General features: G+C 56.2%; 2 protein-coding genes across 10 annotated transcripts in view; both read left to right on the forward strand.

Moving 5' to 3' along the window:
- Positions 1-3,314, forward strand: part of OSGIN1 (oxidative stress induced growth inhibitor 1) — a 34,339-nt gene extending 31,025 nt beyond the window's left edge. For all 6 annotated transcript variants that reach the window (XM_061386865.1, XM_061386867.1, XM_061386866.1 and 3 more), the window contains one exon: positions 2,002-3,314. In XM_061386865.1, the coding sequence (XP_061242849.1) occupies positions 2,002-2,950 (949 nt within the window). In that variant the 3' untranslated portion in view covers positions 2,951-3,314. The remainder of the gene's footprint in view (positions 1-2,001) is intronic.
- A 92-nt stretch (positions 3,315-3,406) lies between these two features.
- Positions 3,407-22,854, forward strand: part of NECAB2 (N-terminal EF-hand calcium binding protein 2) — a 43,643-nt gene continuing 24,195 nt past the window's right edge. The window contains exons 1-6 of one of the 4 annotated variants that reach the window (XM_061386874.1): positions 3,407-3,489; positions 3,521-3,713; positions 7,631-7,655; positions 13,025-13,133; positions 15,179-15,204; positions 15,324-15,421. In XM_061386874.1, the coding sequence (XP_061242858.1) occupies positions 3,693-3,713; positions 7,631-7,655; positions 13,025-13,133; positions 15,179-15,204; positions 15,324-15,421 (279 nt within the window). In that variant the 5' untranslated portion in view covers positions 3,407-3,489; positions 3,521-3,692. Of the gene's footprint in view, positions 3,490-3,520; positions 3,714-4,631; positions 4,881-5,914; positions 7,324-7,630; positions 7,656-13,024; positions 13,134-15,178; positions 15,205-15,323; positions 15,422-22,854 lie in introns of those variants that run through there. The other 3 variants (XM_061386870.1, XM_061386873.1, XM_061386872.1) reach the window with 3 other exon arrangements.

Raw genomic sequence — 22,854 nt, forward strand, 5'->3', positions numbered from 1 at the left:
AGTGATGCCATCCAACCACCTCATCCCCTGTCATCCCCTTCTCCTCCCACCTTCAATCTTTCCCAGCATCAGGGTCTTTTCCAAGGAGTCAGTTCTTTGCATCAGGTGGCCAAAGTATTGGAGCTTCAGCTTCAGTCCTTTTAATGAATATTCAGGACTGATTTCCTTAAGGATTGACTGGCTAGATCTCCTTGCTATCCAAGGGACTCTCAAGAGTCTTCTCCAGCACCAGTTTGAAGGCATCAGTTCTTCAGTGCTCAGCCACCCAGTAGGCAGCTGACCTACTGAAAACCTCACTTGACCTCTTGGGAAACTCTGTTTCCATCCCTCCAGAGTTCATGGTCTGTCCTTTTGTCACAAAGACTTTTGCCCCAGCAAATGTGGTAGAAAGACATCCAGGCTGGTGTAGTGATGTGTTAACAGATAGACAGGAATGTAAATTTCACAGTAGATGCACCCTTTTCTGCTCTACTCTTAAAATGTAACGTTATATCATAAGATCTCACATGGTGATTACACAGTGATTGCAGCCACCCTGCTACACGGCCATTCCCGAGAGGGCGGGCAGCTCCACTCATTCCTACATCCCGGGCCTTGTGCTTAGATGTCAGAGCCAAAAGCCACACCAGATGCACCCCCTGCCCGCATGGTGCTCCCGCGGCTCCTAAACCACTCCCCAGTCACAGAGCTTTCATTCTTTCCAATGTGCCATTATTATAAGGAACCTTGGATGCAACATCGTCTTAGGACAGCCCTTTAAAACACTTTTTACTAAAACAGAGGAGCCGAAATGACCAACCCACAGCCGTGAATTCCAGAGTTCCAGTTTCAGGAGCAGATTAACGAGTTGTGTCGGCTGGAGTGGCCTTCAGGGATATCTGAGCTCACCTACAATTTTGCGTCCTTACTGATGGGCTGTATTGACGATATGTCACAAAAGATCCCCTTTGAGTTAATCTGTAACAAGTGTCCACAAGTCAGGGAAGGGAACTCACTGAAGGTCACCTGGGGAGCTACAGGGAGGAGCTGAGATAGCCTCAACAATGTCTATGCCTCACCCACCCGCAACAGGCCTGGAAAAGGTGGTAATAATAGCAAGAGTGATAATAACAACAATAGTAACAGTAATATAGTAACAGTAATAACAGCCATGGCTGTGTGTTGGGGACTGTGTTAAGTGCTCTATGTGGGTTATTATTTAACCAAGTTCTTTACTGAAGCATAAGCACATATAGAAAGCACGCAATTCACATGCCTACTGCTACTGCTAAGTCGCTTCAGTCGTGTCCGACTCTGTGCGACCCCATAGACGGCAGCCCACCAGGCTCCCCGTCCCTGGGAGTCTCCAGGCAAGAACACTGGAGTGGGTTGCCATTCACTTTCACATGCCTACAGGTGGATGTAATTTCTTAAGGTGGATACACGTACGTTTCAGTCACCCAGACTCAAAAATCAGACCCCTTCTCCCCAGAAGCCCCCCTCAGGCCCTTCCCAATCACCCCCTTCCTAAGAGGCCACCCCTCTCTGGATGTCTAACTCCACAGATGAGCTTTATCTATTTGTGAACTTTATAAAAACAGAATCCTACCCCCATGCACATAGAATATTAGTCAGTCATTGGAGGAAACATTCGTGGCCGACCCCGCGTCACTCACAGCCTGCCAGGTTCTAGTCTAAACCCTTCACTCCTGTCATCTGAGCCTCTCAATGACAGCAGGGAACAAGTGCTATCACCGTGGTCATTTTGCAAACGAGGGACTGAGGCAGGGGGTTCCCACAGAACCCAGGCCCTCTGACACCAGGGGCCACACTCCAAACCCCACCCTCATTAGCTCCATTGTACAGAAAAGAAAGGTTTTTACAGCTCCAAGGGGGTGAACCCCTTGAGCAAGTCCTACGCGTAGGGGTGGTGCAGCCACCCTCCAGGGCCTGGCCCCAGCCTGTCCGCCCGGCCCTAGTCCACTGTCTGACACTCACGCCCCCTTGTCCCTCCTCCCCCAGAGGTCTTCGCAACAGCCGGGCCACGGCCGGCGACATCGCCCACTACTACAGGGACTACGTGATCAGGAAGGGGCTGAGCCACAACTTCGTGTCCAGCGCCACGGTCACGGCCGTGGAGTGGGGGACACCTGAGCCCAGCAGCCCTGGGGCCCGGGACCCCAGCCCGCTCTTCCAGGTGAGCGGCTTCGTGACCGCCGAGGACCAGAGCCAGCAGTCCTTCTCCCTGCGTGCCCACAACGTGGTCCTGGCCACAGGCACGTCCGACAGCCCGGCCCGCCTGGGCATCCCCGGGGAGGCCCTGCCCTTCGTCCACCATGACCTGTCGGCCCTGGAGGAGGCCACGCAGGCAGGCACGGTGTCCCCGTCCTCGGACCCCGTCCTCATCATCGGGGCGGGGCTGTCGGCCGCAGACGCGGTCCTCTACGCCCGCCACTACAGCGTCCCTGTGATCCACGCCTTCCGCCGGCCCGTGGATGACCCCGGCCTGGTGTTCAACCAGCTGCCCAAGATGCTGTACCCCGAGTACCACAAGGTTCACCAGATGATGCGCGAGCAGTCCATCCTGTCGCCCAGCCCCTACGAGGGCTACCGCAGTCTCCCCGAGCACCAGCTGCTGCTCCTCAAGGAGGACCGCCAGGCCGTGTTCCGCGACCCCCAGGGCCTCCAGAAGGTCTTTGGCGTGGCCCTGGTGCTGGTGCTCATCGGCTCCCACCCTGATCTGTCTTTCCTCCCGGGGGCGGGCACCGACCTTGCCGTGGACCCCGACCAGCCACTGAGCGCCAAGAGGAACCCCATTGAGGTGGACCCCTTCACCTACCAGACTATCCACCAGGAGGGCCTGTACGCCATGGGGCCACTGGCCGGGGACAACTTTGTGCGCTTCGTACAGGGCGGGGCCCTGGCCGTGGCCAGCTCCCTGCTGCGCAAGGAGGCCAGGAAGCCACCCTAGCACCTGGCCCGGCAGCCTTACACCCAGGCCCTAAGAGGAGGGAGATCACCACAGCCCTGCCGGAAGCAGAGTCCATCCCAAGATGCCCCAGTGATGGAAGGGGGCCTCTCCTGCAGGAGACAGGAGCGGCCATGAGCCCACGCAACAGGCCTCTCAGATGCAGAGTGGGAAACCCAGACTGCCCGGACTCAGACCAGGGTGGAAACAGTAGCCACAGGACACGGTAGGCCCAGAGCTGTAACTGGGGGTGAAGCGGCCCGTGTGAGCCAGGATCACCAGGGCCCACGGAGCGCCGAGCCAGGAGGACTTCCAGGCCCCGCTCTTTCCAGAATCAGGTCCCAAATAAAACCAGCACCTGCCTCCACTCCTGTGTCCGAGGACTCTCTGCCTGGGGAGAGCGCCAGGTGCCCAGGACCCTGCCCCTGGAGCTGGGCAGTCAGGGCAGGGGCAGAAGCACAGGGTCGTGTGGGAGAAGGTCCCGGGGCTGGGGGACACTGGGTGGTGCCCCAAGTGAAAGGGCAGATGTGACTGAGGAGTGGGTGCTGGGGAGGCTTTCCCAGCCCCACTCAGTCCCTCTCTCTTCAGGGGATCCTTTGTGTTCCCCACACTTGCACCCGCCACAGGGCCTGTGCACAGGCTAAGCTCTAGCCCAAGCAACTTCCCCATCCTCTCTTTAACTCCTCCTCTTCCTTCCAGTCTCCGAGCTTAAGGACCATTCCCTCTAGGAAGCCTCTTCTGACATATGCCTCTCCGTGGCCTTAAGGTAGAGCCCACTCTGGTGGGTCAGGGTGCCATCCCTTCGTTGCAGTTTAGTTCTCACTCTTCGTTATTTGTGGGATCATTCCAGTATCTGGCTCCGCCCACTTGGCTGTAAGCTCCAGGAGGCCAAGGCAAGCCCTCCTCTGTTTTTCCGCTGTTCTTGGAACCCAGTGAGGCCACCAGGCCTAGCACCCAGCAGGGGCTCCTTTAATTCTCTGGTTCTGTGGGTGGGCGTCTGGGAGGATGGACGAGGGGAGTATGAGGGGAAGAGGGTGTTCCAGAGGTGGGGAAGACTAGTTCTGGGCGTTGTTTAACGCGCGGGGGAGGACTGAGGGGCGTGCACCCCGTGGAAGGGACGAGTGGGTACTTGCGGAGTGGAGAAGGTGGCCCCGGTGCGTGGGCGCGCGTTCCTTGGACGGCAGCCGGCAGAGGGCGCTCCGGGCTCGCCGGACACCGCGCTCCGGCCCCGGCGGCGGCGCCACGGCGCGGGGGAGGGGCGATTCTTCCAGAGGGCGGGCAGGGGGAGACTTTCGGAATGGGGACAGCCCCCAGGGATGCACCCCCGAAGCCAGGCCCCCACCACCCCGCGCCTGCCAGGCAGCCCCCTCCGCGGCCGGGCCGGGGTCTAGCTCCCCAGCCCCGCGCCCCACTGCCGGCAGCCCCCTGCCGCCGCGCCCGGCCGCCGGGGGCGGGGGCGGTGGCCCACGGGGCACGTGGCTTCGGGTCCGGGCGGGGCGGCGCCCCCCCCCCCCCGTCCCCCGGCGCCGGCCCGTCCCCCGCGTGGCCGCAGCCGCGGGGGCAGAGGGAGGGAGGGCGGGGCGCGCGGGCGGCGGCGGCGGGCGGCGCCGGGGAGGGGGTCGCGCGGGGGCGGGCCGCGGGCCGGGCGGGGGTCGGCGGGCTTCCGGGCGGCGGCGGCGGCGGCGGCGGGCGCGGCGCGATGTGCGAGCGGGCGGCGCGCCTGTGCAGGGCCGGCGCGCACAGGCTGCTCCGGGAGCCGCCGCCGCAGGGCCGGGCGCTGGGCGGGCTGCTGCGCTGGGTGGGCGCCAGGATGGGCGAGCCCCGGGCGCCGCTGGCCCCCGACGCCCCCGACACCCCCGACACCCCCGTCGCGGACCCCGGCCCCTACCCGGACCCCGCCTCGCCGCGCGGGGGCACCGCCGTCATCCTGGACGTGAGTACGCGCGGGCCGGGACCCGTTCTACCCCCCGGGCGACGCGGACGCCGCGCTCCCGGGTCCCCGCTGGGACCTGCAAGACCCCCCTTCTACCTAAAGGGCAGGGGTCCCCAGGCAGGGACGCCCGCCCCCACCCCTGGAGGTCCAGAGCGGGATCCACCGGCTCCTCCTTGTGCAGAGCGCGGCCCCCAGCTCCTCTGCCCCCCGGGCCGGTCTCCGTGCGGGTCCCGTCTCGTACCGGGACGACCCCTTTACCTCCCTCCCCCTCTCGGGATCTCCACGTTCTCGGAGCCGGGACCCTGGAGCCCCTCTTCCCGGCCACCGCCCCCTACTTCTGTCCTGGCCAAACCCTCATCTTTCTCCAGCCCGCACTTCATCCTTCACCCGGCTCCTCCCCGGGACGCGAGTCCCGGACCGCCGTCGGCCCCTGCTCCTGCCCCCCGTCCTTACTTTTCTAAGACTCTCCCCCCAACCCACCCCATCACACACACAATCCCTGGGTCCAGGGCCATTTTTCTTGTCCGAGCTCTGGACCTTAAGCCCTTGTGTCCTCAACCCTTTTGCCTCAGGCACCACCTTTTTAAAAGCAAAGCCCCCTCCCCAACTGCTTTTCTCTCTCCTTTCAGTAGGACTGGAGCCATCCCCCATCCTCTCTGAGGACCAGCACTCCATTCTGAGCCGTCGGTCCTTGATCCCCTTCCTCCCCTCCTCCCCCTCCCCTCCCCTCCTCCCCCTCCCCTCCCCTCCCCCCTCCCCTCCCCTCCTCCCCCTCCCCTCCTCCGCTCACCTCCCTCCCCTTTTCACTGTCTCCCCTCCTCACCCCCTCCCCCACATCCTCTGGGGCCCAAATCGCCCCACCTCACCCTCCCACCCATTCCCCTCCTTAGGAGGGAGCCTTCTACAGGGTGGGTGGCTGCTAGGGTGGGGGGGCATCCCCCGTGGGGTGCTCTGCCCAACCCAAGGGGCAGCATGGCAGTGGGGTGTGCCTGTCCTAGGGAGGGTCCTCCGTGGTGGGTGACACGGGGGTGGGAGAGGTGTGTGTATCACATCCTGGTGAGTGGGGGACAGTGTGGGTTTCCTCTTGCCTCCCCACCCCCACCACGTGCCTGTTGGAGCCCCCATCGCTGGCTCTGAGCCCAGAGGGCAGGGGGGGATCTGCGGCGAGTGGCCGTGGCTCCCAGGCTTCCCAGAATGTGCTCACACGCAGCCCACACACGCCTGCCTACACAGGTGAACCCTCTCAAAGCCCCAGTGAGTTCGCAGCTGAAAGCCCTTGCAGCGGAGAGCTCTGTCCAGGCCCCCCACCCCTTCACACAGGACAGGACGTGGGCTCTGGAATCCTCACGCCACGCTGGCCTTGAGCTGGCTCTGAGCCTAGTCTCCCCATCTGTGAAATGGGGGTGATGAGCGAGTGCCAGGGCCACATCTCCTATCGGGTCAGTCACTTGTTTAATGCTCGCGCCCGGCCCCAGCACCTGAAGGTGGGACTCCAGCCTCTTCGGGAACCTTGCAGTCAGGAGCAGTGTGCGATGCACAGGCTGTGGTGCTGGCAACTGCTCCCTTTTCTGCCCCAGGCGCAGTGGCTCCAGAGCTGTGTCCCCTTCCCCAACTTGGGGTTCAGCTCAAGAAAGGGGGAATGTTTTGAGAATATCTTTCCTGAGCTGCTGCTTCAGTTTGTCACAGCCCCAGGTGCCCGACGATGGATGCCCGCCCTACTGCTTGGAGGGAGGGGCCTGGCTCCCGCTCTCCAAGGTGTGAGGGTCACACACTGGGGGCGGCGTCTCCCCCTCTTTCTACCCTCAGCAAGGCTTGTGTGCACGCATGCTTAAGTCGCTCAGAAGGGTCCGACTCTGCGACCCCATGGACTGTAGCCTGCCAGGCTTCTCTGTCCATGGAATTCTCCAGGCCAGAATACTGGAGTGGGTAGCCTTTCCCTTCTCCAGGGGATCTTCCCGACCCAAGGATTGAACCCTTGGGTATCCCACATTGCAGGCAGATTCTTTACCGTCTGAGCCACCAGGGAAGCCCCCAGCAAAGCTTGCTGCTGCTAAGTCGCTTCAGTCGTGTCTGACTCTGTGCAACCCCATAGACGGCAGCCACCGGGCTCCGCTGTCCCTGGGATTCTCCAGGCAAGAATACTGGAGTGGGTTGCCATTTCCTTCTCCAGCAAAGCTTACTAGGTCCTAAAAACACCAGGAGGAGCTATCTGGTTTCAACTGCGGCTAGAGGGACTGGGCTGCCCCTTCCCTCCCCACCCCTCTTTCAGAGCTCCCTGCGGGCTGCTCCTACCCACTGACCACCCCAAAAAAACTAACCCCACCGTGCCCTGGCTGGTTCCGTCGCCAGGTCTCGAGGTTCGCTTGCAGATGCCTCTGTTCAGATTTAACCCACCCTCCCTGGAGAACACCAGGCTCTCGAGGGGTCCTGGTTGGGGTGTAAGGTGAGTGGCTGCCTCCCACGGATGGGAGTGGAGAGCGTGTGGCCACCTGTGGGTGCGGCATGTGGGCCGAGGGTTCTGGACGCACACCTGCGCGCGTGCGCTCAACCGCATGGCCAGCGGCGCCCGAGGAAGAGGGGAGGCTGCCTCCTCGAGGGGGGCTGGGGGGCCGCTGCCTGAAATGCCCCCCTCGAGGAGGCAGCCTCCCCTCTTCGGGAAAAGCGGCCCGGCTTCCCCGGGTCCACTGGGCTGGGGATGTTGGAAGCCTGCCCCTCCTGGCCGACGCTGACTTAATCTCTCTTCTCTGCAGATTTTCCGCCGTGCAGACAAAAACGGTGAGTCTTCCCACACCCCCAAGGCTATCCCCGAGTGAGGACCTGGCTCTTTCTGGTTGGGGGTGCAGGACACTGCCCTGCGCCTGTTTCCCCATCCTACGAGGGGACCCCCGTGGTTCCTACTGAGCAGGGGAGCTGTGCGGCTTCAGCGGGCAGGTGTGGGTGGTGCGGTGAGTTATGCACTGTCAGCGCTTCATGCGCTTCCACCACCTGCAGCTGAGCTGGGCCAGAGCCGCCCTGGGGGGCGCTCAGGAAGCCCCCAGCCTCACCTCGGCCCCGGCATTCTTCCTCCTCAGGCGTCCGTGCTGTCGCCCCTGTTCTGTCAGCTCCCTGGTGGCCCAGAGAGGTTCTGTGTCTTACCCGGGGTCACCCAGCTGCAGGAAGGCAGTCCAGGCTCTGCTGTGGCCTCTGGAGCTCCCTCCACCACTACCCGCCCCCCCTCCCCCGCCCCGCAAAAAGACTTCCCACACAGAGTGAGAATGGTGTTGGGTCCATGAATTCAGCACACCTGCTGCAGATTGCTCCACCCCGGCCTTTCTGGAAGGCAGGGGCCCCCCGAGGCTCAGGGTGGCCACCGGGAGCAATCGTCTACATACTGGAATCGTCGTTCTCGGGTCGAAGCAGCTCTCCGTGGTCTTGAACCAGGACACAGTCCCGCTTCAGGCCTCGGTTTTGCCATCTCTAAAGTGGGGTGATAACACTTAACCTGTCTACATTCCAGGGTTGTTGGGAAATGAAGGGAGAAGACATGGCTGGTGAGCTTTGTAAGAGAGGAGGCGGCAGAGTTCAGTGTTAATTCCTTGAGAAAATACTGATTTGATTGAGTCTCCAGGCCCCTGCCAAGGGAGGAGTGGGCACAGCTGACCCGGCACCTGCCCCCAGGTCCCAGGCCCTCAGCCCCCTCCCTGCTGACCCCGGGAGTCACTGTCTAGCTGACCCCGCCTGGTGCTGAGGGGAGAACACAAGACTTGGGCTGGCCACCAGTGCCCAGGGGTTCTCCATCTCTCGCACCGCCCCCAATTCTCAGGTGTGACGGGGGCCCCTCCCCGTCCCCTCCCCATCCCTCTGGAAGGCAGCAGCAGCATCAGGAGCAGTTCCATACGGAGCATCGAGGAAGGGGAGGGACACGGTGGGGGGACTTCAGCAGCAGCTGAGACATCATCGTGACGGTGCAGCCTGAGTGGCGTTAGAGACTAGAGAAGTGGGTCCAGGGGTTTGATCCCCTTGCAGGCCTCTCGGAACCTTCTAGCATGTGGCTAGCCAGGGGCCACGTGGTTGTTGCCATGTGCTGGCCATGCCCCTCAGCCTGTGGTGAGGTGTCACATTGAGGGATTTGGGCTTGTCCCTGTCGTGGCCTGGCACACAGTAGGCCCTCGGTGCCCGGCTGCTGCCTCACAGGTGGTGACCGGGTGTGACTCCTGGCAGTGCGGTGTGTGCCTGCCCAGGGGCAGCCGTCTGGGTGTGGCTGCACGTGTGTCTCTCCATTTGTGCTTCAGAACCTATGTGTGTGGGTCTCTGTGACCATTGCTGTTCGTGCCGGGTGTGTGTGTAGTTGTGTGTGTGTGGGGGGTTGTGTGTGTGTGTCTTTCTGGATGCTCAGCTCTGCGGGAACCTTTGGAGTGTGTGGGTGGCAGGCGCCCTCGTCTCCCTTCAGGCAAGATGGGTTTCGTCCTCATTGCTCGCCCCCCGCCCCCTGATGCCATCAGAGACTGTTTCCACCCTCCAAGCTCAGCTTCAGGGACCCTCGACTTTGCTCCTGTGGCCCCCACAGAGGCCCTGAGCCCCCTCCTCTCCCTGGGACCTTCGTCTTCCCGGCCACCACCAGTGGCCGTTGGGGGGGTTCACGTGGGATGTGGTGCCAGTCCCCGGGGGGCACCCCCCTTTTGCCACAGGGACTGCCTGGGCTCAGCTCCCTCCCAGCTCTGACCTCAGGCCAGTCCCCAGACTCTCAGGGCCTCAGCGTCTCCATCCGTGGGTGGGGGTGGTCATGCTGGTACCCATCTTGGGGTGGGGCTGTCGGGGATGGAGTAGAGCTTGGGTCTTGGCATGCTGTAAGGGGTCTATGAGCCCTCATGCCGGCTGATGAATGTCAAGCCCTTGAAAACGGGCTGTGATTTGTCAACAAGTGTTGGGTTCCCACCCTGGACTTCACGGGGCATCAACATCTGGTGGAGACTGCTGGCGGCTGTGGAGCATCCGTTACACACCAGGACATTAATAGACGTCCTCATTGGACGTTCCCTCGGGTCCTAGAGGCAGAAGGAACGTCATCCCCGTTTTTTACATGTGACATAATCAAGGCTGGGGAGGACATGCAAAAGATCACAGAGTCTGGGCTAGGGGGCTGGGCAGGAAGTTCTGATTGAATCCAGCCCAGTCTGCAGACACCGTGTGGGCAGGGGAATGGGAGAAGGGGCGAGTGTGGGTGTAGACAGAGGTGCATACGGCAGGTATGCAGACACACTCCTAGCACAGGTAGATTCCCTGGCATCCACAGCAGCAAGATGCCTGCAGGGATGGCAGGATGGTCCCAAATGAGGGCCTGGGCCATGGGTTGCAGTGGAATCAGTCTCTGGAATCACAGGAGCAGGGGCTCAGCTCGGGCTGGCCTGTCCTGGCAGCTCCCAGGTCAGAGGTGTCTCCGTGGGGGTGAGGGTGGAGACCGGGTGTGGCCCCCAAGGGGAGGCAGAAAGAGGAGGGCCTGCCTGGCAGCCTAGGGTCTGGGGCCCAGAAGGGTGGTGTGGCGGCCGGCAGATGAGTGAGTGCCAGTGCGTCTCCCTCCAGGGGCCGGGGCGCTGGCAGACTCCTGGCATTTGAAAGGTCACTGGGACAGAGGCTGAGCTCATGCTCATTAGTGTGGACACCTTCAGACAGCCCGTTCGGGGGTCCTGGAGGTGCAGACCCGCTGGCTCCTCTAATTGCACAGAGGCCCCAGGCAGATGCTGCCCCCCCTCATTAGCTGATCTGGGTTCATTAGGGCTGTGCTGGGACGTTCAAGGTAAATGTCAGCCCAGGAGGCTGGCGGGCCCCTCTCTGCCCGTTCTGAGTGCAGACTGGTCGGAGGTGCTGGTGGTGCCCTACCCGTGGCAGACATGCGTAGTCGTTCAGAGCACACTTCCACTGAGTCCAGGCTTGGCCACAGCTTCTCCGTGTGACCCTGTGGCTGGGGGTCCCGACAGAAGACCCTGCCGCGGGTTGGGTTGGGAGTGTGGACTCAGGAGCCTGGTGGCCTGGGTTTGAGCTCCCACTGAGGAGCCTGGGTCCCATAACTGGTCTGGCCTCTCTGCTCTGTAAATGGGGGGGGAGGGCAGTGAGGGCGGGGTGCGGAGGATGGAGTCTGCCAGGGGTGGATGAGGACCAGATGCATGAACACACAGAGCCCGTGTGTCTGCCCTGGTTTTGCCCCTGGCTGCTGGATCATCATCAGTCTTGCTAAAGGAAACTTGGAAAGCATCCTCTTTCACAGGAGACAGAGCCATAGCTTAGCGTTTATGTATTTCACAGTTGTTACCCTGCACTTCTCTGGTTGGTTTTTGGGTCTTCATGTGTTATTGGAGAGGGAGAGGGTGTTTGTTTTGTCTTCAGGGGGACTCTGGATTTTGAGTGTTAGAAATTCATTCTCCCATTTGTGACATTAAAACCCGAGCCAGGATGTTGGAGGCATGCGGCATGTTGCCCCAGCCCCTCCATATGCAAGCCTGCACACACTCTCTCATATCCCCCGTCTCAGCATGGGCGGAGGGGAGCCGCGGCAAGATGTGATGAGCTCAGTGTCTCCTGTTGCCCTACTTTGAGCCCCTGCAGAGCTGCTGGCAGCAGAGTAGAAGCTCCAGAGCCTTTAAAATGTACAGTGGGGACGTCCTTGGTGGCCCAGTGGTTACGATTCAGTTCTCCCACTGCAGGTGGCACAGGTTTGATCCTTGGTCAGGGAACTAAGACGTTGCATACTGATTGGCACAGCCAAAAATAATAAACTAAGATATAGAACGCAGAGGTAAAATGCATTTAAAAAAAGTGTGAGTGACTTCCGCCCTGGGCCTGAGCAGGTCTGCCGTGTCTGGTTGGGCGTGTTGTGCACTTTGCAAGGGCACACTGGGCTGCATCTCCACCACCCTGCCCACCAGGAAGGGCATTTCTTCCTAATCCATAAAAAGTGCCATGTGGGCTCTCAAGGGCTTTGAGTGCGGACTAGTTGGAAGTAATGAAGGGGGTCTACGGAGAGGGGCTGGGGCCGGAAGGGTCTTGGGCTCGCCCTTCTCCCTGACCTCCACTGCTGCCCACAGACATGGTTCCTTTAGGGAGGAGCAGGACCGGTCTAAGGTCATTGAGGAGGGGGTCATGGCTTCAGGGGTGGGATTGGGAGATGAGTGTGTTGAGCTGGAGAGCCCAGGTGGGAGGAGCTGGAGTTCTGCTGGGAGCCCCTCTCTCAGGGGTCCGGCTGCCCCCAGCCCATGAAAGCTTCCCCAGCAGATGCTGCTACCGAGGGTGATGCAGTGGAGGCTGCTGAAGGTGTGAGATGGGGAGGGACGTGTTGGGATAGGTGTGTCTGCTGTGGGGGCCCCTCGTCCAGAGCCCCGCCCGGGCCTGCCACCACCTCCCCTTGGGCTCTGGCATCTTCAGGGCTGCATCCACAGCCTGGTGAGGACTCCGTGCCACTGCTGGCAGTGGGTCACATCGCACCCTGCGAAGGCAGAGGAGAGAGGTCGTTGCCTCCCCAGGCGGGACCTGGGTGCTGGGGTCGAGATGATTTAAGTGTACAGAGGTTCTCTGGGCTTTTGGAAGCAAGTGAGAGTGCTCCTCAGACCGCCCAGGTTTAAACCTGCCTCTTACAGATATGGGATCCCTAACCTCTGGGATCTAATGACGATGTTTGATAAAATGATAAAAATAAAGGGCAATGTGCTTGAAGCATCCTGAAACCACCCCCTCCCCCTGGTCTGTGGAAAAATTGTCTTCCATGGAACCAACCCCTGGTGCTAAAAAGGCTGGGGACCGCTGGAGGCAACAGGTACAGGGTTACCTACCTCCGAGTGGGCAGGTGACTCAGAGCGACGGTTGCCTGACAGGTGCTCTCTGCCTGCCTGTTGGCTGCGGGGCTTGAGGAGCCCCAGTATTTGCTGGCGAGGCGAGTCCCTGTACATGGGTGTTGCTCTGTTGGGTGGGGAGTTAGCTGGGTGAGCAGTTGGTCTCTGTGAAATGGTGGCTACTGTGGGTTCATGCCATGGGCAGGGGTGCCCCGTGCGGGAGTGTGGCTGCTGGCTGGGGAGTTGGCAGGGGCGGGCAGGGATTGCCTGGCTGTGGCTCCTCTGTTGATTTGGGGATGTCCCGTTGCTTCAACACCAGCTGCCCTCCCTTTCTCTCCCTCACAGACGACGGGAAGTTGTCCTTGGAGGAGTTCCAGCTCTTCTTTGCAGATGGCGTCCTCAACGAGAGGGAACTGGAGGATCTCTTCCACACCATCGACTCTGACAACACCAAGTGAGCTCAGTCCCGGCGGCTGGAACTGGGAGGTGGCATCCCCCAGTCTCCAGTGTCCACTCCCCTGCACCGCTAGTCCAGAGTCCCATCTCTTTGGCCCCTACTGGCCGGGGTGGTCTGGGGAGTGGACAGATTGAGACTGTGTTGGCAAGTGTTTGTCTTTTCTGAACGCAATGTGGCAAAGCAGGAAAAGAGCCTAGGTTTGCAGAATATATGTGCGTGCATGCTGAGTTGCTTCAGTTGTGTGACCCCACGGACTGCAGCCCACCAGCCCCCTCTGTCCATGGAATTCTACAGGCAAGAATACTGGAGTGGGTTGCCTTGCCCTCCTCCAGGGGATTTCCTGACCCAGGGATCAAATTCACGTCTCTTACATCTCCTGCACTGGCAGGCAGGTTCTTTACCACTGTCCCACCTGGGAAGCAGAATATACACGGGATGACAAAGCTCAACTCAGTTCTGACCCCAGCACCTCATGCCTGTTCTCAGTCCCAACACGAGCTTTGCTCTTCCTAACTGGGGCCCACCTTAAACCAGACTGGTTCTTACTCAGACCTTAACCTTTCTTCTTACTCTCTACATTTTCTCCAACCCAGCCAGAACCCTAACCTGCAGTTCAATCAACCCCAAACTCCTCCAAACCCAACCAATCCTTATATCCAGCACAAAATGCTCACTCTACTCACAGGGACCAACCCTTCCCACCCTGAACTCCAGCCCGCCCTTTCCGAGTGGTCCCCAGGCAGGCTGAGGCCCCGGCCCCTTCTCCACCCCATTCAGGTGATGAGGACCCGAGTTCCTGGGGCTGCTGAGGGGCAGGTTTGATAGGCTGAGGTCCCCTGGGCCAGGCTAGAGGTGGTGTGGAGGAGGAGCTGTCCCCAGGCCTGTTTTCAGGGGGCCCAGCTTGAAGGGGGCCTGGGGCCATGGTCGGGCAGCTGGCTCAGGAAAGGCCACTTGAAAGGGACTGCTTTCTGCTGCAGACCCCAGGGGAGGGCTTTGTGTCTGGAGCCAGATGGAGGTTCTGAGCGGGTCCTGCAGCACCCCCGGGAGCTTGAAAGGGCTTTGCAGGTGCCCACAGATTATTCGGCCTCATTCGGGCAGCTGGAGCGGGGTGGAGGAGGCACTGGTGTGAGTGCGGGCGGGGCGGACTTCCCATCAGCAAGAAGTCCGAGCTCTAAAGACCTTTGGGTGTTTTGTCTCCAACACTCCCTAGAGTGTGAGCTGTACACGGTCCCTCCTGGGGATGCTAGACAGGTTTGCTACCCCACACCGTCCGCGCGGCTCAGGAAGGTTGGCCCAGTGCTACTTTGAGCACCGTGAAGCAGGCCTCCTCTCTGCAGGCTCTTTGAGAACTTGTCCCACGTGGGCCTCCACAACAGAATTTGCAGAGCCCCTGAGCTGGGAGCCTCTCCCCAGAGCCATTGCGATGAGGCTGGCTTGCTTTTGAGGCCAGCCCCTCCTCTCCCGGTGAGGGAGCCGGCGGGAAGGGAGGTTGTCGGAACGGAACGTGCACAGAGCTGGGTCCCCGGGCGCCCGCCCCCAGCTCCTGTTCACAGCGTCTGGGTTCTGAGGCTGCTGCCTCACCTGCCCGGCGTGGGTGGCCCGTGCTCAGCCTCTGAGGAGAGACCGAGAGCCTTCTGGCTGTAGGAACAGGAACACGGGACCCCAGGGCTCGAGTGAGAACAAGGGGGGGCACACCCTCTGACAGAGCAGGGCCCGGGGCTGAGGTCACCAGACAGCTCTGGTGACAGCTGTCAAAGCCCCTGGTTCAGCCCCCTCTGCTCTGGATGTAGTGGCCAGTCTCGGGGGGTAGAACGGGGTGGGTGGTGTGGTGACAAGGTCAGACAGACCCAGATCCTCTGGAGGGGGTGGCGGCCTTCACTGGCTGCTCTCTCATCTGTGAAGTGGGGGTCACCTAGGCTACAAGGTGGGGGGGTATTGACCACCGCTGGGGGCTGTGCTCACCCCAGAGGGGGAAGGATGGGGGGTGGGAGGAAGGCGGGGACAGGCCTGTCTCTGAGCCCCCCCTCTCTCTCTGCATGCAGCCATGTGGACACCAAGGAGCTTTGTGGTAGGTGCCACTGTGCGGGGACCCAGACTTGGGTGCGTAGTGATTCTCTTGGGGGAGGACCCAGGGGAGGGGTGCGATGCTCCTACGATCTTTGACCTCTGCTTCCCACCCCCCACCAGACTACTTTGTGGACCACATGGGGGACTATGAGGACGTCCTGGCTTCCCTGGAAACCTTGAACCACTCCGTGCTGAAGGCCATGGGCTACACCAAGAAGGTCAGTGGGTGTGGGTGGGCCTGGGGGTCAAGGGCCTGAGCGCCGGTTTGGGTCTGAGAGCATCCTGGCCCAGGGGTGCCTGGCTCTGTGATGACAGGTGTTGGGTAAAGCCAGCTCCGAAGCAGGCGTTGCTGGGGCATCTCGAGGGCGCGCGGTGAACTGGAGTGAGGGGAGGGGCTTGGGGAAGGGTTTGTCCAGCAGCGTCTGGTTTGGAGCGCAAGGCCATTTCCTGGAATCAGGCTCAGTCCTGGGACTCAGTCCTAGAGAGGGAGTGGACACCAGGTCCAAGGACAGGTGTCAGCCGTGCCAGTCTCACGGCCTCTGCAGCAGGATTACAGATGGGGAGGGAAGAGGGTGGACGTGAGCCCCTGATCTTGACCAGGTGCCCCAGCGTGTCTGGGGCGAGTGCGCCGTGTTCAAGTCGGGAGACGGGAGCTGGGCGGTGGAACCACCAGGAGTGTTGGCCAAGTGCAGGACTCCCCACATGTCCTGGAGAGAGAGAGCCCCAGCGTGGCTTCAGGCATAGGCTGGTTACTTTGTTGGCATCCGTGCTCTGGCAGAGGGCAGAAGGTGGGAGATGGGGCAGGTCGTGGGCCGGGCGGCGGCGTGGCTCAGCTGGCCACAGGCAGCCCACCTCCTGGCTCCACGTCCTACCTGAGAGTCTGCACCTGCGCCGGCTGGTGCTTCTGGGGGTGGGGGCACAGGCGGGGTGTGTTCCTTCTCTCCGTCCACACACGAGAGGCGCCATCAATATCCTGAGGATCGACGACAGCAGGATTTAGCGTTCACTGTAATTCCCCCAGCAGCCCTGTGGGCCGTGACTGTTGCCGCCACCAGCCTTCTTTTTTTTTGACTGCACCGGGTCTTCATTGTTGTGCACGGGCTTTCTCTACTTGTGCCGGGTGCGAGCTACTCTGCTGCGGTGCTCAGACTTCCTTTGTTGCAGGGCATAGGCTCTAAGGGCACACAAGCTCGGTTGTGGTAGTGCACAGGCTTAGTTGCTCTGTGGCATATCGGGTGTTAGTTCCTGGACCAGGAGTTGAACCCGTGTCCCCTGCACTGGCAGGCAGACTCTCAGACGCTGGACCGCCAGGAAAGTCCACTCCCCTGCTTTCACAGCTATGGAAATAGAGGGCTCAGGAAGGTGAACCCAGCAGAGTGGTAGCCAGAGCTTCCTGCTAAAGTGGGAGGGGAAACTGAGTCAGGGACCCAGCCCGAGGTATGGAGCACATCCTGGGGCCAAGCCATCCGGGGCGTGGAGGGGCCATACCATGCTGGACAGGTGTCACACTGGAGGGCGAGCAGCCCCTCTGAGTGGTGGGAACTCAGGAAGGAGCAGCCCCACCTGCTGGTTGAGGCCAGGGGGCTTAGCTGGTAAAGTCAGCCAGACCAGGCTGAAGGACCCCGGCCAGTCACTTCTCTTTCTGAACCTCAGTTTCTTCAGCCGTGAAACGGGAGCATTCGCCTTCCAGAGTCCTCGCGAGCCTGAATAAAGTGAAAGGTCTCTAAGCTGCCGAGCACAGCTCCAGCACAGAGCAGACGTGACCAGCAGTGTCGTCAGGCCCCTGCTGTGTGCTTTTTCCACATGCTCCTTGGTTCCCGCCCTGCCCCGTGTCAGGGAGTCCCCCGCTCCCCACATACCCACCCACAGCTGGGCCCGACCCCAAGCTGCCACAGCTCACATTTCCACATCTGTCCTCCCGTCGTGCTGTTTGGAGTCTTGGTGTGTTAAAGTATTTTTTAACATCGCGTGAGACCACTTCCCTTTCATTGCTCATCCTTGTACACTGTTGACATTCTGAAAATGTCAAGACGGACAGTGGCTTTAGCAGGCAACAAGGAAAGCCCCCACCTCCAGAGCCCTTGCACAGTGTGGCAGCCCCAGCTTTGTTCCTTAAGCTGGGTGAGGTGTGCCAGCTGCCCACGTGGGACTCCTCACAATTGAAGTCACCACCTTGAGCCTCAGTTTTCAAATCTGTGAATGGGGCCACTGCCCAGCAATGTTGTCTTGGCATTATTAACGTGTACTTGTCTCTTGGTCTTTGGGCTTAACAATTCAGAGATGTGACACAATTCTCCATCAGGGAGAGGATTTTAATGCCTACCAGGACAACTTAGAGCAGTTTGGGGGGATTTTTACTCTTGGAAATTTTGCAGCCTTTGGTGTGTTCTTAGTGGTGGTGGTGATGGGAGATTGTCACAGTGGTAACAGGCATTTCTTTGTTTTTTAATTGAAATATACATGATTTACAATGTTGTGTTAATTCCTGCTGTACAGCAAAGTGATTCAGTTGTACATATATACACGTTCTTTTTCAGAATATTCTTTTCTGGTTTATCATAGGATGTTGGATATGGCTCTCTGTGCTCTACAGCCAGACCTTGCTGTTTATCCGTTTTATATATGACAGCGTATATCTGCTAACCCCAACCTCCCACTCCACCCCTCCGCCAGCCCTCTTCCCCTTGGCAGCCACCTGTCTGTTCTCTGTGTCCGTAATTTTGTTTACTTCATAGACGAATGCATGTGTGTCATATTTTAGGTTCTGCATATAAATGATATCATATGGTATTTGTCTTCTCTGTCTGGTTTACTTCACTTAGTATGATAATCTAGTTGCATCCATGTTGCTGCAAATGGCATTATTTCACTCCTTGTTTTATGGCTGAGTCATCTTCCGTTGTCTATATTTTTTAAGATTTACTTTTTATTTATGGCTGCTCTGGGTCTTCCTTGCTGTGTGGGCTTTTCTCTAGTTGCCGTGAGCGGGGGCTGCTCTCTCATTGCAGGGCACGGGCTCCTCCTTGCCGTGGCCTCTCTCGCTGCAGGGCACAGGCTGTAGGGCACGTGGCTCAGCAGCTGTGGCTCCTGGGCTCCAGAACAGAGGCTCAGTGGTTGTGGCTCAGAGGCGTAGCTGCTGTGTGTAGCGCGTGGTATCTTCCCGGACCGGGGATCAAACCCGCATCTCCTGCCTTGGCAGGTGGATTCTTTACCACTGAGCCCCCAGGGAAGCCCTCCATTGTATATTGTCTTTTGTTTAAGTGGTATATCACACTGATTTGTGTATTGTTGAACCATCCTTATAAACTTGGGATGAATCCCACTTGGTCATGAGACTTTTTTATGTCATGGTCATGATCTTTTTTATGTGTTATTGGATTTGATTTGCTAATATTTTATTGAGAATAGCATTTCTTTTTCTTTGCATGCTTTCTCATCAGTTTTTGTCTGGAGAAATGAAGCTCACTGATTATTTCAGATACTTCTCTTGTGTCCACGGGTTTAGTTGACTCGTTTGCTTTTGCAGACGTGCAGTCCTGGTAGCATTGTTAGCTAGTACAGTTATCTTCAGTTCTGATTTGTGTTCCTGCTCTTTCTCTGTTGTGTTCTGTTGCATTTTCCCCAAATTCTCAAACACTGTAATGATGTTACGTCAAGCATCCTTGTTTCACTTCTGAGGTTCAAATGCATCTCTCTAGTAGTTCTTCACTAATTATAACATTAATACCAGCTCTTATTTTTAGAATCCTCTTCAGCCTGTAAAAAAACATTTTTGTATTCCTTTCATTAAATTTTGCCTTAGAGCGTGGTACTGAATTCTTTCAAATGCCATTTTGGTTTTTCTTTCTTTTTCAGGGGTCATATGATTTTTCTTGAACTATTGATGAGGTAGATTCTATTATTAGATTCTCTCCTATTGAACAATCCTTAGCCTCCTGTGATAAACCCTAATTGGCACATTTTTCTTTTAACATAGCGCTGAATCCTTGTCACTAGCTGAGCATTTTATCTCTGTCTGTATCAGAAATTGAGATTGTATGATAGTTTGGGACTGAACTGTAGGTGGTTTTGCATATCTTTCTGTGTGTGAATCAGCTTGTCTAACTCAGTCATTTTTCTATTCAAAAATAGAATTAATGCATAGGCTTGGGTTGAGGTACTTAAACAGGAGGAGAGGATTATTTTAATAGTGATTTTAAAGTCAGTCTTAATTTTAGTTAAATTTTTGGTGTCCATTTTATTATATTTTTGAACAGAACTGCTATGGACATGTTCAGTTTTATGATCAATAATTCTTAGCATGCTCTTATGATTTTTTTAAATTCCTAATCACTATCTGAAACAAGACAGACACATAATTCAGATTACATTCAATAAAACATCTGCCAGTAGAGCTCAGGTCTTGATTTAATTTTTTTCCTATTTTGCTGCATTTAAACTTCTGTTTGACAGTTTTGCTCATTTTAATTAGCTGTTTCTAGAAATGAGCCCCTGACACGTTTATTTAACTTTCCTATTATAGGATGTTTTCTTGTTGTTCATTGCCTCAGTTGTGTCTGACCCTGCGACCCCGTGGACTGCGGCACACCAGGTGTGCTCTGTCCTTCGCTGTCTCCCGGAGCTTGCTCAGACTCCTGTGCACTGAGGCAGTGAGGCCATCCAACCATCTCATCTTCTGTCATCCCCTTCTCCTCATGCCCTCAGTATTTCCCAGCATCAGGGTCTTTTTCAGTGAGTTGACTCTTCGCATCAGGTGGCCAAAGTATTGGAGGTTCAGCTTCAGCATCAGCCCTTCCAATGAATATTCAGGGTTGATTTCCTTTAGGATTGACTGGCTTGATCTCCTTGCTGTCCAAGGAACTCTCAAGGATCTTCTCCCACACCACAGTTTAAAAGCATAAATTCTTTGGCATTTAGCCTTCTATGTGAAGTCCAGTTCTCAAATCTGTATGTGACTACTGGAAAAACCATAGCTTTGACTTTATGGACCTTTGTTGGCAAAGTGATGTCTCTGCTTTTTAATATGCTGTCTAAGTTGGTCATAGCTTTTCTTTGAAGGAGCAAGTGTCTTTTAATTTCATGGCTGCAGTCACCGTCTGCAATGATTTTGGAACCCCAGAAAATAAAATCTGTCACTGTTTCCATTTTTTCCCCATCTATTTGCCATGAAGTGATGGGACTGGATGCCACGATCTTAGTTTTTTGAATGTTGGAGTTTTAAGCCAGCTTTTTCACTCTCCTGTTTTACCCTCATCAAGAGGCTCTTTAGTTCCATTTTGCTTTCTGCCACTAGGGTGGTATCATCTGTGTATCTGAGGTTGTTGATATTTCTCCTGGCAATCTTGATTCTAGCTGGTGCTTCATCCAGCCTGGCATTTTGGTCTACATATCAGTAAAATAAGCAGGGTGATAATAATACAACCTTGATGTACTTCTTTCCCAATTCTGAACCAGTCTGTTGTTCCATGTCTGGTTCTAACTGTTGCTTCTTGACCTGCATATAAGTTTCTCAGGAGGCAGGTAAGGTTGTATGGAAGTCCCATCTCTTTAAGAATTTTCCAGTTTGTGATCCATACAGTCAAAGGCTTTATAATAGTCAATGAAGCAGAAATAGATGGTTTTCTTGAATTCCTTTGCTTTCAGTATGATTCAGCGAATGTTGGCAATTTGATCTCTGGTTCCTCTGCCTTTTCTTTTTTCTTTTTAAAATTTATTTATTTTTAATTGAAGGATAATTGCTTTACAGAATTTTGTTGTTTTCTGTCACACCTCCACATGAAAGAGTCATAGGTATACATATGGCCCCTTCCTCTGCCTTTTCTAAATCCAGCTTGTACATCTGGAAGTTCTCGGTTCAGGTACTGCTGAAACCTAACTTGAAGGATTTTGAGCATTACTTTGCTAGCATGTGAAATGAGTGCAATTGTGTGCTAGTTTGAACATTCTTTGGCATTGCCCGTCTTTGGGGCTGGACTGAAAACTGACCTTTTCCAGTCCTGTGGCCACTGCTGAGTTTTCCAACTTTGCTGACATATTGGGTGCAGCACTTTCACAGCATCATCTTTTAGGATTCGAAATAGCTCAGCTGGAACTCCATCTCCTCCACCAGCTTTGTTTGTAGTGATGCCTCCTAAGGCCCACTTGACTTCACACTCAAGGATGTTTGACTCGAGGTGAGTAACCACACCATCGTGGCTGTGTGTGTGATTAAGACCTTTTTTGTACAGTTCTTCTGTGTATTCTTGCCACCTTTTCTTAATCTGTTCTGCTAGGTCCTTGCCATTTCTGTCCTATATTGTGCCCATCTTTGCATGAAATATTCCCTTGGTGTATGTAATTTTCTTGAAGAGATCTCTAGTCTTTCGCCTTCTCTTGTTTTCCTCTGTTTCTTTGCGTTGTTCTCTTAAGAAAGCTTTCTTGTCTCTTCTATTGTTTGGAACTCTGCATTCAGTTGGGTATATCTTTTTCTTTCTCATTTGCCTTTCACTTCTCTTTCCTCAGCTATTTGTAAGAAAAATATAGACAACCATTTTGCCTTCTTGCATTTCTTTTTCTTGGGATGGTTTTGGTCACTGCCTCCTGTACAATGTTACGAACCTCCGTATAGAGCTTTAGGCACTGTGTCTATCAGAGCTAATCTCTTGAATCTATTTGTTCCTTCCACTGTACAATCATAAAGGATTTGATTTGAATCATGACGTGAATGACCCTAGTGGTTTTCACTACTTTCATCAATTTAAGTCTGAATTTTGCAGTAAGGAGTTCATGATCTAAGCCACAGTCAGCTCCTGGTCTTGTTTTTGCTGACTGTATAGAGCTTTTCCATCTTCAGCTGTGAAGAACATAATCAATCTGATTTCGGTATTAACCATCTGGTGATGTCCATGTGTAGAACTGTCCCTTGTGTTCTTGGAAGTGGGTGTTTGCTATGACCGGCACGTTCTCTGTTAGCCTTTGCCCTGCTTCATTCTGTACTCCAGTGCCAAATTTGCCTGTTACTCCAGGTATCTCTTGACTTCCTACTTTTGCATTCTAGTCCCATGATGAAAAGGACATCTTTTCTTGGTATTAGTTCTAGAAGGTCGTCACGAAAGTGAAAGTTGCTCAGTCGTGTCCAAGTCTTTGCAACCCCACGGACTATACAATCCATGGAATTCTCCAGGCCAGAATACTGGAGTGGGTAGCCTTTCCCTTCTCCAGTGGATCTTCCCAACCCAGGGATCGAACCCAGGTCTCCTGCACTGCAGGTGGATTCTTTACCAGCTGAGCCACCAGGGAAGCCCAAGAATACTACAGTAGGTAGCCTATCCCTTCTCCAGCAGATCTTCCCAACCCAGGAATCAACCCGGGGTCTCCTGCATTGCAGGTGGATTCTTTACCAACTGAGCTATCAGGAAAGCCCAGAAGGTCTTCATGGCACTGTCCAACTTCAGCTTCTTCGGCATTACTGGTCAGGGCATAGACTTGGATTACTGTGATGTTGAATGGTTTGCCTTGGAAACAAACGGAGATCATTCTGTTGTTTTTGAGGTTGCACCCAAGTACTGTATTTCAGGTGTTTTTTGTTGACTGTGAGGGCTACTCCGTTTCTTCTATGGGATTCTTGCCCACAGTAATATATAATGGGCATCTAAATTAAATTTGCCCGTTC

This window comes from Bos javanicus, chromosome 18 (genome assembly GCF_032452875.1).
Source record: "Bos javanicus breed banteng chromosome 18, ARS-OSU_banteng_1.0, whole genome shotgun sequence".
Lineage (NCBI taxonomy): Eukaryota > Metazoa > Chordata > Mammalia > Artiodactyla > Bovidae > Bos > Bos javanicus.